Source organism: Octopus sinensis, linkage group LG1, assembly GCF_006345805.1.
Source record: "Octopus sinensis linkage group LG1, ASM634580v1, whole genome shotgun sequence".
NCBI classification, from domain to species: Eukaryota; Metazoa; Mollusca; class Cephalopoda; order Octopoda; family Octopodidae; genus Octopus; species Octopus sinensis.
In genome coordinates, this window is record NC_042997.1 from 211,002,324 (window position 1) to 211,017,458 (window position 15,135).

The 15,135-nt window shown below is 40.1% G+C and overlaps 1 protein-coding gene across 1 annotated transcript in view; it reads left to right on the forward strand.

The window, feature by feature from the left end:
- The first annotated feature begins 170 nt into the window (after window positions 1-170).
- Window positions 171-15,135, forward strand: part of LOC115213077 (SH3 and PX domain-containing protein 2B) — a 79,472-nt gene continuing 64,507 nt past the window's right edge. The window contains exon 1 of the mRNA XM_029781999.2: window positions 171-557. Coding sequence (XP_029637859.1) covers window positions 299-557 — 259 coding nt within the window. The 5' untranslated portion in view covers window positions 171-298. The remainder of the gene's footprint in view (window positions 558-15,135) is intronic.

The following is a 15,135-nucleotide window of genomic DNA, read 5'->3' on the forward strand; positions in this document are numbered from 1 at the left end:
TGTGTGTGTCTGGTGTGTGTGTGTGTGTGTGTGTGTGTTGGTATCGCCCTTCCATCCACAGCTGAACTGACACTTGCAGTGGAAAACAAAGCAGCAGCAGGCAAATAGTGAAAGGAAAAGAACACACACACACACACATATATATAAATACGTACACACACACACACCACACACGAACGTAGCACTGAGAAAATAAACCAATTCCAAGTGTGTACGAGTGAGAGTGAGAGCGAGAGTGTGGAGTCGAGTCGAGTCGAGTCTAACCTCACGCCTCCACTCAATATTGTAGACCTACAAGATGGCGTCAAGTGTTTGGAACTCACTAACTTGCAATAACTTGTTTGTTGCTTTCGCTGCCGTTACTGGGTTTGTGGAGAAGAAAGAAGGCCAGAATGTGGATTATGTGTTCGTTGTGGAGGTGCTGTGGTCCGATGGACGGACCACTTACGTAAAACGGACTTATAATGACTTCGAAGCGTTACAAAGGGACTTGGAAACCTTCGTTAAAACCGAGAAACATACATTTGAAGGTTCCAACCCATTCCCCCGTTTAGAAGGTAAAATCTCACATTTACTACCACTTTAGCCTAATTTTTCTTTACCCCGCCTCACTTATTATAACCACGGCTCTCTTTCTTATACCATAAATATTTATTTTAATTATATATTAATATTTTCTTTCACTTTTTTCCCTCTCTGTCAGAATTAAGAAAAGAAAAACTTATTTTTTCTTTCATTAGAAGTTTCCATTTTAAATTGGGTTTAATTTAGATGTTAGACTTCTTGTTAAATTAATGTGTGGCTTTTTCCTGCTTGATAGTGGTCGTTAGTCCTTTATTTCCCCTCTTGTTGACACACACATACACACCCACACATATCTGTCTATCTATCTGTCTGTCTATTTATCTGTCTATCTAACTGCCTATCTATTTGTCTATCTATCTGTCTATCTATCTTCCTATCTATCTGTCTATCTATCTTCCTATCTATCTGTCTATCTATCTGTCTATCTTCCTATCTATCTATCTATCTATCTATCTATCAGTCTATCATCCCTGCCTTTAAGTGTTGTTTCCTACTTGTTGCTTGTATTGAGTTCATGTGAAGCACACACGCACAGACTAATATATATATATAAATATATATATATATATACACACACACACACACCTTTTTGTTCACGTTTTGTTTAGATTTTAATATAAAAGTATAATTTAGTTTTTGTCTAGAATTCTGTTTTACGTTTGTAACACACACATACACACACACACACACACATATATATATATATACATATGGAAATGTGGAACCAGTTCTGTAGTGGTTCATAATACAGTATTTCTTGTGGCTGTTAATATTGAATACTGTCATCAGAACAATGGTAATGCCATAATGTTGGTGAAGAATTGATGGAATGGCGCGGTATTGGAACGGTGTTCTGTTTGTTTATATCACTAGATTTTACTTAATGAAGGGTTTACACATAAATATCGTTATACACTCGCTCACATATGTGTATGTGCTCCCTCATATCTATCTACATATGATCGAAATTTGACAGTTCTGAGATGTACACCGAAAGAATGCCTGTATGTATATATATATATAATATACACGCACACACACAAACATGTAATTAAGCTATTATAAGGTTGAAATATCTAATAGATTGTTGTTTGTTGAGAAGAAATGGATTTTTCATTCCACTACCCCAACATAAATGGTAATTCTCTCTCTCTCTCTCTCTCCAAGAAATATATTTCCTCTGAAGCTAACACGTTTTTTGAAGGAGATGAGTATCTTTCATGGTAAATAGTCGCATCTTCATCACTTCCCAAACACTTCTTCCTATATCTGTCCTAATTCTTCGTGGCAGAAAAGTAATTCTTTGAATCATTTTCAAAGACAATTTCTTTGGCATGTCTCTCATATTGTCATCGTATTTTTCCTCTTAGGAATTTTCAGCAAGAATTTATAAATCTCCAACAACAGTCCCTTCATATCCTGTTTCTTAATTAAATTAATTTCTTACCAATCCTAAACATCGCAGACTTTCTGAAATGTCAACTTCCTAACGTTCTCTTTATTTTCAAGTCTATATTCTTTAAAGTCATTCCTCTAAAAATATCGGAGCCTACATATTATCGAACTATTTTGAGATTGTCTGTGAGTACAGTCTGTAAATTAACAGCATTCAAAGAATATTCTTTAATTCAATGTTGCTATTTTAGATTCCCTTTATATAGTAACGCAGCATATACACCCAACCTCGGGTTGTATATATATATCTAATATATATATATATATATATATATACATATACATATATATATATGAGAGGAGAGATAGGGAGAGAGTATTATGAACCTCGCGTATTCCAAATACCAATATTTACTCCATTTATTCCCTGCAAACCAATTCCATTAATCATCGTTTAAGAACAAAATATAATTTTTGGATCGACATTCTGTTGTTGATGCTAAAAGGAATCTGCGGACCATTGTTATTGTAATTATTTTTTTAAAAAAGATAACATAATTAATTGGTAGATCCATTAGAAGAACCAGTTCCGCAGATTTCTCCGATGGTTCCTGTCACAGAGCCACCAACGGGAGGCGTGGGGTGGTGGTGGTGGCGGTGTGTCTGCTGAAGAGAGAGAATGTAGGGATTATTCTTCACATTACTGCTATAACCACACATATACACAAACCTGTATGTACATCATACACATACAAATGTATAACGTCTTCTGTTGTTGTGTAGCCCCCCTGGTTAATGATGAGCGAGCACACCTATCATTAAAGATATCCCAGCCGTGACTCTCACGTCTTTTTTTATGTGCAGGGAACCCAGTATCATTTATACAATGTGTTCTTTTTTCTTCTTAATACGGCGCGGGGATGTAATTTGAAGGAGATTTGGCTGCTATTTTCAGCATGTGGAGCAACCATGTAGTGGTTCCATCGTTGTGTCATTGAAACAATAGTGATGGTGGTGGTGCTGTGGTTACCACATGAAAGCTTCTTGTACTTCCTCAAACTTCCACTCTGCTACCAGCTGATCATGCCTCGCTCCCCCTCGCCTTCTGCCATTATCACCAAACTGTTTATTTCCCTGCCAGCCACCGCTTACATTCCAATCTTTCCTGCATGATTCCTGCTGCTGGATTCCATTCCACAGGAAAAACCTACGTAGCAGTCTTCAATGGTGATTGAACCCAAGTGGAAAAAAAAAACCCATCAGCCGTCGCCGCAACCATTCTCATTTTGTCTTCCCACCAGAATGCCTTTTGTCCTACGCACTCCTTAGTTTCCTCACCAACTAAAAATACCATCTTACTAAGCAGCTACCACTCATCTCTACCATTCCTTCAGCTATTTACAGTCAAGTGTTGCTATACCACTGTTGTTGTGGTGGTGGGCGTGGGGGGAAAGGAGCCAAACCATCTTTGCTTACTGCTAACGAACGCATTCCTTCCCACTACGTGTGTGTGTGTTCACCCGCAGCTCTACAGTATCTACCTACGGAGATCTTATATTATACTCTTTTACTTGTTTCAGTCATTTGACTGTGGCCATGCTGGAGCACCGCCTTTAGTCGAGCAAATCGACCCCCCAGGACTTATCCTTTGTAAGCCTAGTACTTATTCTATCGGTGTCTTTTGCCGAACCGCTAAGTTACGGGGAAGTAAACACACCAGCATCGGTTGTCAAGCGATGTTGGAGGGACAAACACATACACACACACACACATATATATATACATATATACGACGGGCTTCTTTCAGTTTCCATCTATCAAATCCACTCACAAAGCTTTGGTCGGCCCAAGGCTATAGTAGAAGACACTTGCTCAAGGTGCCACGCAGTGAGACTGAACCCGGAACCATGTGGTTGGTAAGCTAGCTACTTACCACACAGTCACTCCTACGCCTATATAATATTGTTTCATTCATTAAACTTTGGCCATGCTGGGGCACCGCCTTGAAATTTTAGCTTAACTAACCAACCCCATGACCTTGTTTTCTTTAAAACATGGTACTTATTCTGTCGGACTCTTCTGCCGAACTACTAGGTCACAGGGACATAAATACACCAACACTGGTTGCCAAGCGATACTGGACACACACATACACACACATGAGGCTTCTTTCAGTTTCCATCTTCCAAATCCAGTCACAAGGCTTTGGTCAACCCAAAGCTATAGTAGAAGACATTTGCCCAAGGTGCCACACAGTGGGATTGAACCCAGAATCATGTGGTTGGGAAACAAACTTCTTACTACGCAACCATGCCTCTGTGTGTGTGTGTGTGTGTGTTGTGGTTGATGCCAGCCCCCTCTGGTCCCACTACATCCACTACACTCTCGGAGTGGATGGCGTTAGGAAATGCATCCAGCTGTAGAAACATTGCCAGATAAGACCGGAGCCTGGTGCAACCTTCTGGCTTCCCAGATCCCCGGTCAAACCGTCCAACCCATGCCAGCATGGAAAACAGACGTTAAACGACGATGATGATGATGATATATAATCATGAAGGATGGTGGCTGTAGTTAACAGCGTACTTGTTTGTTTTATTTGATGTTGTCAAGAAACAGAGGCCGTTTGATTGTCTTTGTAAATATTATCAATATTTAGTTTATTGACAACAATATGGATCTCTTATTGATTATATGTTAATGACAAATTCTTGTTAACGTTTTATGATAGATTAAAATCCTAAATCCGCGTCATTTGGATTGACACAGAGACAGAATCAGAATTAGTGATCCTGGGAAAGATCTGTCATGATTTGTGATGAAACCGTTTGTGGTGTCTGTCTGTCACCACTTCGCTACTCTGTTGTGTGTTCCCACATTCCATTATAGAGTTTAGACACTTTGACAGCACTGCTCATATCAATACACTTACACACACACACACACACACACACACACATACATATATGATAAGGAGAGAGAGAACGAGAGAGATTTTCAGTGAGCAAAAAATTACAAAGTGAGTCAAGATTTGAGAGATTCGTGCATAGCTTTTATCAAAGTTTGGTAAGTGCCATGCACAGAACTCTTGATCACTTCTTAGATCACTTTGTAACTTCTGCTGATTAATGAATATCTATCACTATTCACTTGTCTGTCTGTCTGTCTGTTTGTCTAGTTACTGCACCCCTCCCCCCAGTACCACCTTAAACACCCTCAGTATAAATTCATTTGTGTGTGGGGCTATTACAATGTTCTCACAGCTAACACTCACTAAACTTGGTATTTCTCTGCTACCATCTCGTATAACTTTGGCAGATGTTCAAAAGTAAATTAACTGAACATCTTTGCATGAATTCTTGTTGTCTGAAAAGAAAGAAAAAAATTCTTATACAAATACACGATGGAGTTCTGGGCATGAGGTTCTTTTTTTTCTTCATATTTATGAGTGCAAGTTGTCACATAATAAGATTAAAAGATATAGTCTAATCACTTCTGTCCTCTCAGTAAACTAACAAAACATTATCAAATATCAGCCTTTCTTTGGGTTTCATGAACTACATTGATTTGGAGATATCAAAAAATATCACAAACTGGACATCGGTTAATTTAAGAGAAACTTGGGTGTCAAGAAGCGGTTTTTGTTTGTCTGTGGTGGTTGGGTGTTTAGATCCAATCATACTGCACAAAAACACTGACATTAACTCTTTCATTACCAACCCGGCTGAAACCAGCTCTGGCTCTGAGTACAAATGTCTTGTTTTCATAAGTTCTGAATTAAAATCTTCCATCAAACCTTAGTCACAATTTATGTTCCTAACACTAGCTGAATGATAACGAAGTTATTTTAGTAAATTCTTTGTTATATTTAAAGTAATTGAAAGAAACCCAGAGCATCTCAAAAGAAATACAGTAACGAAAGGGTTAACTGACGATGATGAAGATAAAAATGCAGTGGCTCTCCTGGCTTCCCATCTTAACTGATTGGAAGTGTTATCATGTCCAGGTTTGGTCTTGGTGTAAAAGATGGGTTACAGCAAACATTCTGCTCAATTCCACAGTTTTGCTTGTCGTCTGCTTGAGTCTGTCCCTAACGATATGTGTGTCTCTGATTACAAGCAGGAGTAGTTGGGGAGCATCATAGCCCTGTGTTGAGAGGGATTCTTTGGGGTTTAACTATTTGGGGACCTTTTGAGTGGGATGGGCTAGTCGACCCAAAGAAAATTTTGAGCCCCTCTTGCAAGGTCAGGTGCTGTTTATCTTAACATGAGATCATCCTGTTGCACACATACGGTTGTGAATATATCTGCCTGGCTTACCCTTATCAGACGGCTAATCACAATAAATATATTGGGCTTCATATATTTTTACGCTAACGTCACTTTGATGGCATGTGCTGTCCTTTCACTCAACAACAATAATAATAATAATAATCCTTTCTAGTTTAGGCACAAGGCCTGAAATTTGGGGGAGGGGAATAGTCGATTACATCAACCCCAGTGTGTAACTGGTACTTAGTTTATCGACCCCGAAAGGATGAAAGGCAAAGTCGACCTCCACAGAATTTGAACTCAGAACGTAGCGGCAGACGAAATACTGCTAAGCATTTCACACAGCATGCTAATGATTCTGCCAGCTTGCCATCTTAATAAAAATAATTGTAATGGTTTCAAAATTTGGCTCTAGATCAGCAGTTTTATGGAAAAGTTAAGTAAATTACGCTCCACCCTGTTTAACTGGTAATTATTTTATTGACTCAAAAAGGATGAAAGCAAAGTCGACATTAATAGCATTTGAACTCGTAATGTAAAATTACAAGAAATACATCTAGGCACTTTATCCAGCTCACAGTTTTGCCAGGCTATTGTTGTTGTAGTTAGTAATAGTAATAATAATAATAATACTGATATTTTTGTTGTTGTTTTTCTTCTTCAACTTGGTTGTTATTTCGGTTCCTTTGAACAATGTACTTTTAAGAAACTGGGATGTGATATCAGGCTTTTGAAACTTTGGAAGATTACAGCTAAGAGCAAGAATATGGAATTTGTTTTCCTACAGTATTGGATGTTGGCAATTTTTATATACAAATACGTATTATTTTTTTGTTTGTTTGAAGCCTTGGGAAACTAAACATAACTTGTCTTTGAATTTTCTTCTTTAGCAACTTGATACTAAACCAATTCTGTTTGATATATATCATTAGTTCTAGGGAAAGGAAGCTATGTTGTTGTAAAAATACCTGTTCTATGTGTAACTTTACTGATTCCAATATTTCATGATGCCAGCCAGAGCCAAGAATACTTAAAATGGAGAAAGATCTTGTGTTTTGTTTGGCGTCTGACTTCAGTCTGTTTGTTACCCGTCTAGTTCACTTCAACCTTGTTTGGCCAGACTGGAGCTTTACTTTTCCACTTTCTATAGAAGGGAAGCATTCCACTGGTCAAGCAGTCCATCTTTTGCCAGTACTCTCTGCAGATTTTCCTGGACAGTGAACAGGTGTGATTTCTCTCTTTGACGGAACTGCAGTCTTTTGCCAAGAAAAGAACTAGATTGGATGCTTAGCACCTGGATTCTTGTCCAGTGTTCACCTCTCTCCTTCGGTCAAGAAATATGGTCAGTGGTAGTTGTATACTCTTTACTCTTTTACTCTTTTCAGTCATTTGACTGCGGCCATGCTGGAGCACCGCCTTTAATCGAGCAACTCGACCCCGGGACTTATTCTTTTTGTAAGCCCAGTACTTATTCTATCGATCTCTTTTGCCGAACCGCTAAGTAACGGGGACATAAACACACCAGCATCGCTTGTCAAGCAATGCTAGGGGGGCAAACACAGACACACAAACACACACACGCATATATATATATACATATATATGACGGGCTTCTTTCAGTTTCCGTCTACCAAATCCACTCACAAGGCTTTGGGTCGGCCCGAGGCTATAGTAGAAGACACTTGCCCAAGGTGCCACGCAGTGGGACTGAACCCGGAACCATGTGGTTGATAAACAAGCTACTTACCACACAGCCACTCCCGCAATACATGCGGATCTGGTGGGTGAGATCAGTGACGTTCTGAGGCAAAGCTCTGGGTGTTAAGGACGAAGTAGCTGGTCTGTTTTGGGGAACTTTCAGGACAGGAACTACAATGGATAACTTCCAGAAATCCTTGGTGTGGCAGTGCTACCAAGGAGTACTACCACCTCTAGATAAACACTCCAGGTGGGACTGCCCCAGATGAAACCATACTGCACACGCTCGTACAGTGTCCGAACATTGCTGACTGGTGCAGTTATGTTGAGTAGCTGTTGTGATGTGTCAGACGAATCTATTGGCTGAGAGACCCTTGTGAGGTTTTCCCCGCTGCCCAGGCAGTGTTTCTCTGGCTTGTGACTACGGGGGATGAGGCTGAAACGATTAAGCATTGACACCTTTCTCTTCAGTCGAGTCCTCGTTGACTTTTTAAAGTTGTATTTCCAAAGGAAAGTGAGGGTATAGAGGGAAATGCTCCCACTCAGTGAACGGCCCTTCTCTATGCTGTGCCTATAGATTGGAAAATAGTAGTTGGTTGAGGGGTTGATCCCTTTGTGTTCAGGCTGACCCTGGATTCTGGGGGTTCTTGATTGGCCTTAGAGGACAGCATCATTCATGTATCCACATATTTTGTACACTATACATTTTATTTCATTTGCCTCTCCTCTCCCTTTCTTCCCCTTTTGTGTAAAACCCTACATAAATTGTAAACTGTCCTTGTTATGTCCTCCTCAGCTCATGTTTCTGTGGCAAATAAAATAAATCATTATTATTATGTGATGAAAACTCCCAGCTTATTTTGCTGGGTATGATGGAAAGTGTCAGCTGTCCACAGCCAGCAGACTAAGGTGACACTTGTTTTTTTTTTTATTATTTTTTTTTACTTGTTTCAGTCATTTGGCTGCGGCCATGCTGGAGCACCGCCTTTAATTGAGCAACGCGACCCCGGGACTTATTCTTTTTGTAAGCCCAGTACTTATTCTATCGGTCTCTTTTTGCCGAACCGCTAAGTAACGGGGACATAAACACACCAGCATCGGTTGTCAAGCAATGCTAGGGGGACAAACACAGACACACAAACACACACACGCATATATATATATATATATATATATATATACATATATATGACAGGCTTCTTTCAGTTTCCATCTACCAAATCCACCCACAAGGCTTTGGTCGGCCCGAGGCTATAGTAGAAGACACTTGCCCAAGGTGCCACGCAGTGGGACTGAACCCGGAACCATGTGGCTGGTAAACAAGTAAACAAGCTACTTACCACATTCTTCAAGAACCCTGCAAAGAACTCTTACAGTTCCAAGCAAGGCTGATTTTTGTTGGTGTTCTACCTTCACACTTACACCATATTATTCGGAGTCAAAAACTGGGGTTGGTGTAATCACCTCCCCACCCTCAACATTGCTGGGCTTGTGCCAAAATTAGAATTATTATTACTTTTGTTGTTACTAAACAAAAAAACTCACCCCAGAGAGCCATTATTTGTGGAATAATACTACTATTTGTCTGAACTGACTCTGTTCCGGCTGAATAACTCTGCAAGTTATTGCCAACTTGTAAACACTGACCGCATCACTGGCTGACCATTAATTATAAATACTCTCGGTATTTATAGACACAGCACCACTAAATAAGGGTCAATGTATTTGAAGTAGAATAGCATTGTTTTCTATTCCTCTCTTCCTCTCTCTCATTTAATTTTCTTTTAGCCAGCATTACATCATCATCATCATCATCATCCTTTTTTCTTGCAATTAATATAAATACATAATAGAAATATATATTAAAGCCAATTTACTTTCAGTTTTGTTTATTGGTATATTTCAAGCCATTTATTGCAGTTTTCTCTGTCTGTTTATCTCCCTCTCTCCCCCTCTCGCTCGCTCACTCACTCACTCACATTATACACATAAAAGCACCAACTATTTGTGGCCGTTGCCAGCCTACCCTGGCACCTAAAAAGCACCACCCGTACGTGGCCGATGCCAGCGCCGCCTTGACTGGCTTCCGTGCCGGTGGCATGTAAAAAGCACCAACGGATCATGGCCATTGCCAGCCTCGCCTGGCACGTAAAAGGCCACCACTACACTCACGGAATGGTTGGCATTAGGAAGGGCATCCAGCTGTAGAAACACTGCCAGATCGGACTGGAGCCTGGTGCAGCCATCTGGTTTGCCAGTCCTCAGTCAAAATCGTCCAACCCATGCTAGCATGGGAAATGGATGTTAAACGATGATGATGATATGTATGTGTGTGGCCCAACAGAGCTAAAAGCTGACTGGCTGAAGCTAATGAAAGCAAAAGGGTTTTTGTGTGTGTGTGTGTGTGTGTGTGTATGCATGCTAAGTTATAGGGCCATAAACATGCCAACACCAGTTGTGAAGCAGCGGTGGTGGTGGGGCGCAAACCCAGACCAACATGTTATGAAATCCACTTGCAAGGCTTTGGACAGCTTGAGGCTGTGGTAGAAGATACTTGCTCAAGGTGCCTTGCAGTGGGACTGAACTCGGGGACTGTGGTTGAGAAACAAACTTACAAATAGAATCTCCAGGCGCAGGAGTGGCTGTGTGGTAAGTAGCTTGTCTACCAACCACATGGTTCCGGGTTCAGTCCCACTGCATGGCACCTTGGGCAAGTGTCTTCTACTATAGCCCCGGGCCGACCAATGCCTTGTGAGTGGATTTGGTAGACAGAAACTGAAAGAAGCCCGTCGTATATATATATATATATGTATGTGTATATATGTTTGTGTGTCTGTGTTTGTCCCCCTAGCATTGCTTGACAACCAATGCTGGTGTGTTTACGTCCCTGTCACTTAGCGGTTCGGCAAAAGAGACCGATAGAATAAGTACTGGGCTTACAAAGAATAAGTCCCGGGGTCGATTTGCACGACTAAAGGCGGTGCTCCAGCATGGCCGCAGTCAAATGACTGAAACAAGTAAGAAAGAGAGATGTTACAGGTTTTAAAAGCAATAAAATGATAGAACTAAAGCAATGATGTAGAGCAGTGGTTCCCTGCCTGGAGTCTGCAGACCTCTGGGAGTCCGTGAACTAAATTCAAAATTTAATATATATACATATCATCATCATCAATCATCATTTAATGTCTGTTTTCCATGCTGGCATGGGTTGGACTGGGTTGGCATGCTGGTAGGTTGCGCCTGGATCCAGTCTGATTTGGCATGGTTTTCTACAGCTGGATGCCCCTTCTGATGCCAGCCACTCCAAGAGTGTAATGGGTGGTTTTATGTGCCACCGGCGTGTCACCAGTATCTGCCACAACTGCGTTTTTGCTTGGCTTGATGGGTCTTCTTTTCAATTATGACATAATGCCAAAGGTCTTGGTCATTGCCTGTGTGAGGCCCAACACTCAAAAGGAATTCACTCACTTTACCTCCATGAGGCTTACCAACCATATGGTCCTGGGTTCAGTCCTACTGCCTGGCACCTTGGGCAAGTGTCTTCTGCTATAGCCTCGGGCCAACCAAAGCCTTGTGAGTGGATTTGGTAGATGGAAACTGGAAGAAGCGTCGTATATATATATATATATATATATATATATATATATATATATATATATATATGTCTATGTATGTGTGTGTATATGTTTGTGTGTCTGTGTTTGTCCACCCAACATCACTTGTCAACCGATGCTGGTGTATTCACTTCCCCCGTAATGTAGCGGTTCAACAAAAAAGACCAATAGAATAAGTACTAGGCTTACAAAGAAAAAGTCTTGGGGTTGATTTGCTCAACTAAAGGCGGTGCTCCAGCATGGCTGTTGTCAAATGACTGAAACAAGTTAAAATATATATATATATATATATATATATATATATATATATATATATATAAAAACAGAAGTTCAGTGAAAGTCTTGGTTAGTTATTACCTCCTTTACTCTTTTACTTGTTTCAGTCATTTGACTGCGGCCATGCTGGAGCACCGCTTTTAGTCGAGCAAATCGACCCCGGGACTTATTCTTTTTGTAAGCCCAGTACTTATTCTATCGATCTCTTTTGCCGAACCGCTAAGTAACGGGGACGTAAACACATCAGCATCGGTTGTCAAGCAATGCTAGGGGGACAAACACAAACACACACATATATATATACATATATATACATATATACAACAGGCTTCTTTCAGTTTCCGTCTACCAAATCCACTCACAAGGCATTGGTCAGCCCGGGGCTATAGCAGAAGACACTTGCCCAAGATGCCACGCAGTGGGACTGAACCCGGAACCATGTGGTTGGTTAGCAAGCTACTTACCACACAGCCACTCCTGCGCCTTTACAAATAATATTGAACACTACATTTAATACTCACCTGCAAGGTAACTATATCAACCGTGGTTTATATATATCTACTTATTATAATAATGAGAAAATAGAGAGGTAATTAATAAAGTATTATTTATTAATTAAAAAATTGACAAATATCTCTTCCCTCTATTTTATTATATATCTTATATATACACACACACACACATACATAAGGACAAGCGTATTAAAAGGTGTCCGTGAGAAATCTCATTTAAATAAAAGGGGTCCTTGGTAGTGAAAAGGGTGGCAACCACTGATGTAGAGTTTATTTATAGAGTAGTGGAGGCGCAATGGCCCAGTGGTTAGGGCAGCGGACTCGCGGTCATAGGATCGCGGTTTCAATTCCCAGACCGGGTGTTGTGAGTGTTTATTGAGTGAAAACACCTAAAAGCTCCACGAGGCTCCGGCAGGGGATGGTGGCGATACCCTGCTGTACTCTTTCACCACAACTTTCTCTCACTCTTACTTTCTGTTTCTGTTGTACGTGTATTTCAAAGGGCCGTCCTTGTCACTCTCTGTGTCACACTGAATATCCCCGAGAACTACGTTAAGGGTACACGTGTCTGTGGAGTGCTCAGCCACTTACACGTTAATTTCACGAGCAGGCTGTTTCGTTGATTCGGATCAACCGGAACACTCGTCGTCATAACCGACGGAGTGCTTCCATCCATTTATAGAGTAAACTGAAGACTTGGTCACTGCTTGATTCGTGGCTGAATCCTCAGTTTAAAGTGTGTGTGTGTGTATATCATCATCATTTAATGTCTGCTTTCCATGCTGGCATGGGTTAGATATATCTATTTATTATAATGATGAAGAGCAGGAAAGCTGGAGGGCTGCACCAGGTTTCAGTCTCATTTTCGCATGGTTTCTATAGCTGGATGCCCTTCCTAATGCCAACCACTCCAAGAGTGTAATGGGTGCTTTTTACATACCACTTATGTGACACCAGCTTCAGCCACGACTACCGTTTCACTTGGCTTGATAAGTTTTTTCAAGCATGGCATATTGCCAGAGGTGTTGGTCACTTATCACTGGCTCCATGAGGCCCAGTGTTGGAAGGGTGCGTTTTATGAGCCACCAACACAGATGCCCATCTACACACACACACACACACACACACACACAACGGGCTTCTTTTAATTTCTGTCTACCACATCCACTCACAAGACTTTGGTTGGCCCAAGGCTATAGAAGACATTTGCCCAAGGTGCCACACAGTGGGACTGAACCTGGAACCATGAGGTTGGGAAGCCAGCTTAATTATATTGAATATATATATATATATATATATATATATAAAATATTATTTGAGACAAAACCACTATTTTGCAAAACAAACAAGGAAAGACTTAATCAATACATAAAATTTAATATTTTTTGACTATTTATTAAATTTTATGTATTGATTAAGTCTTTCCTTGTTTGTTTTGCAAAATAGTGGTTTTGTCTCAAATAATATTTTATAATATTTTACTATAAAATTGGATTTAATCCTAAATCTGATTTTTTTTCCTGTAAATTTGGATATATTCCCTAATATTTATTATTATATATATATATATATATATATATACATACACACACACACACTTCAGTGTACATACATGCATGCATACATACATACTCATATATATATATACATACACACACACACACTTCAGTGTACATACATGCATGCATACATACATACTCATATATATATATACATACACACACACACACTTCAGTGTACATACATGCATGCATACATACATACTCATGCATACATACACATACATCATCATCATTGTTTAACATCCGTTTTCCATGCTGGCATGGGTTGAATGGTTCAACTGGGGTCTGGAAAGCCAGGAGGCTGCACCAGGCCCCATCAGATGATGATGATGTATGTATGTATATAAATGTATGTGTACGTATGAAGAAATTCCTCATCCACCTTATTCTCCTGACCTTGCTCCTTCAGACTACCGTTTGTTTCGTAGTTTACAGAATCATTTGGGGTACATAAGTTTCGCAAGCCAGGAGGAGGTCGAAACTGATATTTCAGAGTTCTTTGCTTTGAAACCAAAAGAGTTTTACATTGATGGGATTAAAAATCTTGCAAATATATGATGGAAGGAAAGAAGTCATAGATAATCAGGGAAAGTACATTGATGATTAAATTTCAATTAAATATAACATTTGATCACTTGTTTTCTTTATTCAAAATTCGGACTGAACTTATGAGATGACCTGATACACACACACACACACACACACACTGTATTTGATGCTGTAAAAGATACATAGGCATATTAGATGTACCACGATTCTGGTCATGCATATTCCTGAAAACGAGTTTCTAATTCATTTAAGTTTATAGGAGGACCATATTTAGAACAATAGTAACGAGCTTATTGTATTCAGAGCTCAGGTATACTGAAATTTGTCAGAAAAGGTTGAAAGAGGGGACAGAAAACAGCCCTAATAAGTCAAAGAAAGACTTTTGGGATTTGTGGAATGTTTGAAGGTTGCAGTATCCTTGGGCAAGTGTCTTCTACTATAGTCTCAGGCCAACCAAAGCCTTGTGAGTGGATTTGGCAGGTGGAAACTGAAAGAATCCCACCCCCTCCTCTCTCTCTCTGTTTGTCTCCCACCACTGCTTGACAACCATTGTTGGTGTATTTATGTCCCCCAAAACCTAGCAGTTTGGCAAAAGAGACTGATAGAATAAGTAATAGGCTCAAAACAACAACAGAAAAAAAAGTTCTGAGGTCAATTCATTTGACTAAAAGTTCAA